An 8,333-nucleotide genomic window follows, 5' to 3' on the forward strand; every position below is an offset into this window, starting at 1 on the left:
ATGGCGGAAATGAAGGAGATGATGAAGATATTTGCTGAAATGATGTCGAAGCAACAGTTAGAAATGGCGAAGATATTGCAATCTTTTCAAGCCACGCCAGTACCGAAATTCGAATCATTCCAGCCCGAAAAGGAGTTGTTCAAAGATTACATTAAAAGGTTTGAGACTTTCTTGCTGACCAATTCAGTCTCGAAGCAAAAGGCAGCTCAGGTATTTCTTACAAATCAGAGTTCGGACATATATAAAACCCTGGAGACGGTTTCAAAACAAATGTCTCCACCTCGTGATGTAAACTCATTGGATTTCAAGGAGATGGTCGAATATATGAATTCAGCTTTCAACCTTACAACTTTTCTGATTAGGGAACGCTACAAATTCTGGACAAACTGCAAAAGAAAACCGGGCGAATCAGTTCAAGAATTAGCAAACCGAATTCGACAGTCTGCAGCTACATGTGATTTTCTTAATATTGAAAACCCATTAGATGTTGAAGCGTTGAGGACAAATTTCATTTGCAACACTCAAAATGAAGCAATATGAAAGCTCTTTTCAGGATTCCAGAAGCTCAGCTTTCTTTTTCCAAAGCTATCGAGATTGCGGATGAAATTGAAAGTGCAGCAACAGTAGCTAAAGACACGGTCTATGGGGTACATCTCACAGTGATCCGGTTCTGCTGGTACATTCCAGAGGTAACACGGGGGTTCATGCAAAAGGGATCATGAAAGATCCAAAAGGGACTTTCAAACCAGGTAGAAATTTTGGAAAGTTCCATCCAAAATCCTATTCGTCAAGCCACAGATGTGGAAAACATGGCCACTGGGCCTCAGATTGCTTCTCCAAAGGGATGAAATGCTCATACTGCAATAAAATGGGTCACGTAAAGCAAGTGTGTTTTGCTGCAAAATTCAAAAGAAACGTCTTAACCATAAAAACTATTGAAGATGATGATCAACTGCAGCTAGAGCTACATTTTAAGAACTTCAACAAAACTTTTGAAGTGGACAGTGGTGCCAAAGAAAATTTTTGCGATGTCAGCGTTTGGGAAGATTTAGGTTCCCCTTCTTTGGCTTTGGTGAGTTCTCAGTATCGTTCAGCAACCGGCAATAAAATCCCAGTCAGAGGTGCTTGCTCAGTTGTTGCCACGATTTCAAATAGTTAAGACTGGAACCCTATAAAAATTAACGTAACAGACATTCAGGGTTTAAATTTAATCGGTCGAAGATTAATTAAAGATTTCGAAATAGATATCAACAAGATGTTGAGAGACCAGATTAACACAATTTCATGCCCAAACTTTTCAAAGTTGACAAACGATTGTGAAAAGCTATGTCTGGAATTCAAAGAGATTTTTGATCCTAGCCTCGGTTGTCTAAAGAATGTTGAATTGGACATCAAATTCCGAGAAAATATAACACCAGTTTTCAGACGACCACGAACTGTTCCTCTTGCAATACAAGACAAAGTAGATGACGACTACACGATTGAATACATGAAGACTTCAGAACACGGAAATGCAGATGCGTTGAGTCGCTTACCATCGGGTGAAGATCCAAAATTTGATGCTGCAGAGGAATTTCAACTCTATTTAAAAGAGAGGGGGATTCAGCACCTTACAGGCGCCCCATACCACCCGGCAGAGAGGTTCGTTCAAACTTTTGAAAGGTCTATGGCAAAATCAACATTGCCGACCGAAGCTGCTTTACGAGAGTTCCTCATGCAATACAGAAGAACTCCTTTTTCAACCGGTCTTTTAGTTCATATTTGCCTGCATGATATTCTCCGACCAATTTTAAAAGGGAAAGAGAGGGAAGAAAACTACAATAAGGTGAAATGTTCGATTTTGATAAGTCAACCGTGTTATGTCAAGTACTATGGCCCAAGAAGAGATCGCCAAGCCAGTTGGGTTCCTGCAATAGTTGTTCGAAGATTAGATCGTCAAGCCAGACGGGCTCCTGCAATAGTTGTTCGAAGATTAAGTCGAAGACACATATTGGTAAAATCGATCTCACATGGTCTTCTATGGAAACGACACGTAGAGCAAATCCGTCCTAGATACGGTGCCAACCAAGATGGCGACCCAGGGGAAATCACTGGGACCCAGTCCCAATTTGATTCAAGGCATTCAATCGTCAAACCTACCACGCCTGAAAGTAGTCAAGTGCTTTTCGACCCGATATCTCTCCCAAGAAGATCGGAACGTATACGTCATAAGTTTGCCCACAAACTTTAGCTTGTTGGGGAGGTGTTAGGTGCAGGGCACATCACTATTTTTTCTATTTGTTTTTGGGCGATAATTAATGTACAATGTGAATTTTACTGTGACATGCTTTTTAGTTCGTTCAATTCGTTTGGTTATAGAACGTTATATTTATTTTACGTAATAAATTAGTATACGTACATTACGCTTATTGTTTTCTATTTAGTTTGTGTTTCAACTCTTCAAAACAACGCAGCACAACAACAACAATAATAATAATAATGGGAACGATCTTTTATTCAGCAATAAAAACAATGAACATGACAGTACAAATAAAATAAAATAATGCAAATGCAATAAATAGAGTATTAATCTGAGAAGCTTATCATTCGAATCGAGAGATTACGACTAGACTTAATTAATTTTAAAATTGATTCATTTCACATTTCTGTCGCGATAGATAGAGTATGACGATGATATGGCAGAGTTTGTAAGGTTGGTAAGGTATTATTGGGAGAAGTTTCATTTGTTGGTACGTTGTTGGTAGTTAGTCAGTGGTTAGACGGGTGAGCTGGAAATACGGTACGGGGTTGTTACGAGCTCAACGACGACAAACGTAAGGTAGCGAACGAAGTAGTTATCTGTTGCGTTGGAGGGTGGCGAACGAAGTAGTTGCCTTTCAACGTAACAACAACGTTTGTCGGTTGGGTAAAGCACAGGTGGTGCAATATTGGTACAGAAGACGGCTGGAACCGAAGAAGTCAACCCCACATAACACCAGTGATCGAAGGATTCTACATTGTTGTCAAGTGAAGAAGTTGAAACAGTATCCGCTCGTACGTGGTCACAGCATTGGCAGGAACAAGTCTGCATACTAACCTCAAACTTTAACTTTTATTTTGGTTTTCTTTATTGACATTGTATATTTATTTGGTATAGTTTTCAGTTTACAGAATAAATTTTTTTTGATTTGTGTCTACGTCTCAACTTTGCCGCTAAGAACCCGCTACATTTGGTGTCAGAAGTGGGATTCTGTCAATAGGAAGAAGGACAGAAAGCGGCAGTAGATTTTGTCAACAGGAAGGACAGAAAGCGCCAGTGGTAAGAGTTGGCGTTTGTCAATTGCCGGTGAGTAATTTTCATTGACGAAGATACACAACGAAAACAACGTGGTAAAGTTGGTAAAGATGGCCTACAATTTATGGTCGAAAGACAAAGGCATGAACGAGGGTGATGAGGAGATAACGTTGGATCCCGTGCAATTCGGATTATGATGGAAGCAGCAGAAAAGAAGGAACGACGCAGAGAACAAGCAGCGGAAAGAGCTGAAAGACGAGCAGAGGAAGCAGCAGCTGAAGAAGTAAGATTGAAATCAAGGTTGATGGAGGAAGATATGAGGGAACGTAGAGAAGCTGACATACAGTTGAGGAGAATAATAATGCTCGGCAAGGAGACCATACCGCTAGTATAATTCGTAGAATCAGTCCAATGTTAGGAATGTGTCCTATGAATCCCCGTGAAATTGCAGCATATTTTCAGAGGATCGAAGGAATATTTGACAGCCATCGAGTTAGTGAGGAATTGCGAGCAGATCTGTTACTGGCTAATTTGGAAACAAAGATGAAGACAGTACTAAATGAGATTAAAACTGATGATTATCTAAATTATGAAGTAATCAAACAACAGATCATACGTTATTGTCGTTTTTGCCCGATGACACTCCGCGATGAATTCTTTTTGGCTCGGAAGGCACATGGTGAGACATATCCTGCATTTGCAATTTGCATCGAGACTACATCAAAATCTCCAATTCTATTTTCAAAGTCGGAAGGTTGAAACGTTGGATCAAGCACTTTCACTGCTAGTCGTGGACCGAATGAAGAAATTGTTGCCAAAAAACTTGTTGGAACATGTATTAGCTCAGGAAGGTGAGGAATGGTTAACTCACGAACGTCTGGCCAATGTTGTGGAAATATATGAGGCCAACATGAACATGAGACTGTCTAGTAATGTAGCCTCAGGCTATAAACCACTCCAAACGGCTGTACGTCCCGGAACACATCCCAAATGGCTCAACAAAAAGGTTGTAAAAGGATCAATATCAAAGGTAGGTTGTTATCACTGTGGTAGTCGGGGACATCTTGCTAAATTTTGTACCCAGAAAACAAATCATAACTCCATCAAGAAGCTCTTGAAATGCCAGGTCACTGCTATGCCTCAGGCCACAAAGAAGTTGAAGAAACCAGGTATTACTCCTGGGACCATACAGGCTGAAAAATACTTCAAAAGACCATTTGTTCAGGTTAAAATTCAAGCTGGTCCGACCTGTGCAACATTGGAAGATAGTGGAGCAGAAGTATGTAGAATCTCTCAAGACTTATGTCACAAGTTAAACATACCCAGAGGGGAACGTTTGAGGATCAAGGGATGGAATGGACCAACGACAGAAGTTGATGGTGCATGAATAATGATGGCCTATAACCCTGATGAAGGCGAAAGTATTGCCCCCGCTGTACGAGTATGGTGTGCAGTGGTACCTAATGCCAGCGAACAGTTAATTATTACACCCAAGATGGTAGAATTGTTGAAGATGGCAGAACAGTATGTGGTACCTGCCGTGAAACTCGAGATGACCGAGAATATCACACCAATCAAGTTGGGGAATGAGAGCACCTTGACGTTCTACAACACTGATAGCTTCCAGATACCATGTCAGGAGAGGTGTGGACGATCTGATAGGCGTGATGGTGTTGATGCAGCCAAACGTCGTGTCAGTGAAAATGATGATAAGTGTAATGATGAAAGCATTGTTAGATCACATAAGGTTAACAAAGCTGGTACCCATACAGTTCACAACAATAATAGTAATAACAATAAAAGTAATGTTGGACGATATGAAGTAGCTCACAACAGCAGCAACAGCAACACTACTGGTAGATTGATATCTAACAACAGTGGTAGTGAAAGTACTTCCTACAATGACCTAAAATTAATAATGGTAAAATAGATGGCAGCAGTATTTTAGATAAGGTTGGGAATGAACTAGTTAATGAAAATAATAATTGTAAAATATATGGCAGTGGTATTGTAGATATAGTTGATGATCATGAGGTTGATGAGGAGAAAGATGATGAAGTCAGTGGAATTAATAATTGTAATTTGGATGCCAGCAGTGTTGATGGTGATGAGGATCACGACGTTGATGGTGAGGAGGATGAGAAGATGGAACGTAATGTTGGTAATGTTGATCAGGCAGATGATGCTGGTAACGTTGGTCAGTCGGATGAAGCAGATAAGGTAGATGGTGTGGGAGATGTGGTTCGGTCAGGGGAAGCAAGGGTTGGTAGCGACGGTGGTCGATTAGTCGATGATGAAGAGGCGGATGTTCATGATAATGATGGTGGTCAGGAAGATGCGACGATGAAGAATAATAAATGTAATATTAGAGATGAAGATGATAAAGAGAGTGTGGAAAGTGGCTGTACGCTGGAAAAGAAAAAATTCCTTCAGGAACAACGTAAATGTCAGACGCTCAAAAAATGTTGGGAGTGGGCGAAAATGAAAAAAAAAGAATTTTTTTTATCGAAGATGACATTTTATACCACCAAGAAACTGTATTGGGTTATAAAGTGAAACAGTTGAGTTTGCCAGCAACCAGGCTTCAGATAGTGATAGAAATGGGACTTGATAAACCGTTTGCTGGACACATGGCTGCTAAATCTACAAGACAAAGGGTGGCCCTTAGCTTTTGGTTTTCAGAAATGTGTGAGAAGATACGAAGATATTGTCACTCTTGTCAAATATGCCAACTGAGAAACCCGGTCAGGATAACAGAAAGAACTCCCATAACTCCCATTTTCAGGAAGGAGGAGGTACCATTTTTCCATCTGGTAATGGATTGTATTGGTTTGATGATATCAACGGAAAGCGGACCCAAACCAAGATATAATTACGCCTTAGTTGTGGTGGATCTTTTTACTAGATGGCCCATGGCATACCCGATGAGGCATATTACTGCCAAAGCGACATGTGAGGTGCTGTAACAAATTTTTATGACTTACTCTATACCAAGGGCCATCAGTTCAGATCGGGGTACTAACTTCACGAGTAGTATAACGCAGGCATTGCTTCAAAATTTGGGATGTAGTCCTTTATTCAATACACCGGGACATCCGGAAGCGGCAGGAGTGGTGGAACGATGTAACCAGTCGTTGAAGGGTATGATCCAGAAGTTGGCGCAAGATCATCCTCGTAGTTGGCATCGTATGTTACCATTTGTTTTGTGGGCTCTTTGAGAGAAACCTTCAGCGACCACTCATGTTAGCCCGTTCACCATGTTGTATGGAACGTTGCCTAGGGGTCCTTTAATGATTTTAAAAGAATCATGGGTGGGAGAACGCTGCTTGCCACTAAAACTAGGAAAACAACCTGATGTATACCTGAAAGAGTTACGACACAACTTGGAGGTCGTGCATGGTTATGCGGAGGATCATGCTGACAAGGAACAGCAACGGTACAGAAGACGGCTGGAACCGAAAGAGTCAACCCCACATAACACCAGTGTTCGAAGGATTCTACATTGTTGTCAAGTGAAGAAGTTGAAACAGTATCCGCTCGTACGTGCTCACAGCACTGGCAGGAACAAGTCTGCATACTAACCTCGAACTTTAACTTTTATTTTGGTTTTCTTTATTGACATTGTATATTTATTTGGTATAGTTTTCAGTTTACAGAATAAATTTTTTTTTGTTTTGTGTCTACGTCTCAACTTTGCCGCTAAGAACCCGCTACACTGTGTCTTAAACTTAATCCTTCCAAATTTGAATTAATTTGTTTTTTTTTTAATCTAAAAATCTTACTATTCTTCCTATTATTATCTTACCTGATTCTAAAACTCTTGATGTTTCTCACAAGTTTCGTAATCTAGGCTTTATCTTTGATTCTACCATGTCTCTTTTTTCTCAGATAAATAGTGTTGCTAGATGTTATTTTTTTTATCTACGTAGAATTAAAAAACTTTTGCCTTTTCTTGATGATCCTACTCTTCTCCATTCTTGTTACTTAGTCTTATCTAGAGTTGATTTTTGTAACTCGCTCTACTATGGTCTTCCTATTCTTTAAGTAAAGCTTTTAACTCAGCTGTTTGCCTAATTGCTCGTGTCCTTTCTTTTCTCATATATCCTCATATCTTTTTTTCTAGCACTGGTTACCCATAAAATATAGAATAATTTTTAAAATTTGCACATTTATTTATAAGTCTCAATCTATATTATTTCCTAAGTACTTACCAGATATATTAATTGAACCTGTGCTGTTAAAGGATTATTAGCGTAATACATATGTTCCATTAAGCTATCAGAATCCATTTTTGATCTATGCTTATTCATTCCATATAACTAGAATAAATATAACGGCCTTCGCTCACTTTCAACGGTCGAACAAGGTAAATACTTCCGGAGGGGAGTTGGAGGGTGATTTTTTATCGTTCGAGTCAAAAGTTACGATCGTATATTACGGAATATTGCTTTTATTTAAAATGTTAAAATTTAAATTTTTTAAAATTGTTATTTAATGTGGTAATTAATAACTTTTATTTGGTATAAATTAAAAAAAATAAAATTGTTTTTTATTGTTCGAGTCAAAAGTTACGATCGTATATTTACTAATTACGGAATATTGCTTTTATTTAAAATGTTAAAATTTTATTTTTTTAATTGTTATTCAATATGGTAATTAATTACTTTTATTTGATATAAATTTAAAATAATAAAATCGACATTACCGAAAATAATTAAAAGTTGAAAAAATTAATATTCTTTGCATATCCCTGCTTCAACCCAAAAGAAAGTGTTGTATATTGGTAAATAGGCTTCCCCTTGATGCATTCTATAAATATTTAAAGTTTTAGTATTTGTTGTCTACTTTACTAACGTTTTTTGTTTATACTCGGCCTTCGGTTTGTTGTTCTCTATTTTGCAAAGTTTGTTAACTTTAAAAAACAATGGATTCCGATACGTATGTTTAGAAAATTTATTAATTTTTTTTTCATTTTTTTTATTAATCGTTTATGATTACTACCTCTGATATTTAGTGTGAAAACTTAAAAATTTTAAATTGAATTGAAAATAAATTATTA

General features: G+C 38.3%; 2 protein-coding genes across 2 annotated transcripts; both read left to right on the forward strand.

Annotated features, from left to right (window-relative positions):
* Positions 1-2,230, forward strand: HELRODRAFT_175905 (hypothetical protein; the record flags this gene model as incomplete). Its single annotated transcript, XM_009023268.1, has 3 exons — positions 1-56; positions 661-749; positions 1,638-2,230. The coding sequence occupies 3 exons, from the start codon at positions 1-3 to the stop codon at positions 2,228-2,230; spliced, it is 738 nt and encodes a 245-aa protein (XP_009021516.1).
* Positions 2,231-3,923: 1,693 nt separating this feature from the next.
* Positions 3,924-6,855, forward strand: HELRODRAFT_175906 (hypothetical protein; the record flags this gene model as incomplete). The annotated part of the gene is made up of 4 exons (XM_009023269.1): positions 3,924-4,608; positions 4,690-5,130; positions 5,205-5,720; positions 6,788-6,855. The coding sequence occupies 4 exons, from the start codon at positions 3,924-3,926 to the stop codon at positions 6,853-6,855; spliced, it is 1,710 nt and encodes a 569-aa protein (XP_009021517.1).
* Between the last annotated feature and the right edge of the window lie 1,478 nt (positions 6,856-8,333).

The sequence above is a fragment of the Helobdella robusta genome (genome assembly GCF_000326865.2).
Source record: "Helobdella robusta unplaced genomic scaffold HELROscaffold_35, whole genome shotgun sequence".
Lineage (NCBI taxonomy): Eukaryota > Metazoa > Annelida > Clitellata > Rhynchobdellida > Glossiphoniidae > Helobdella > Helobdella robusta.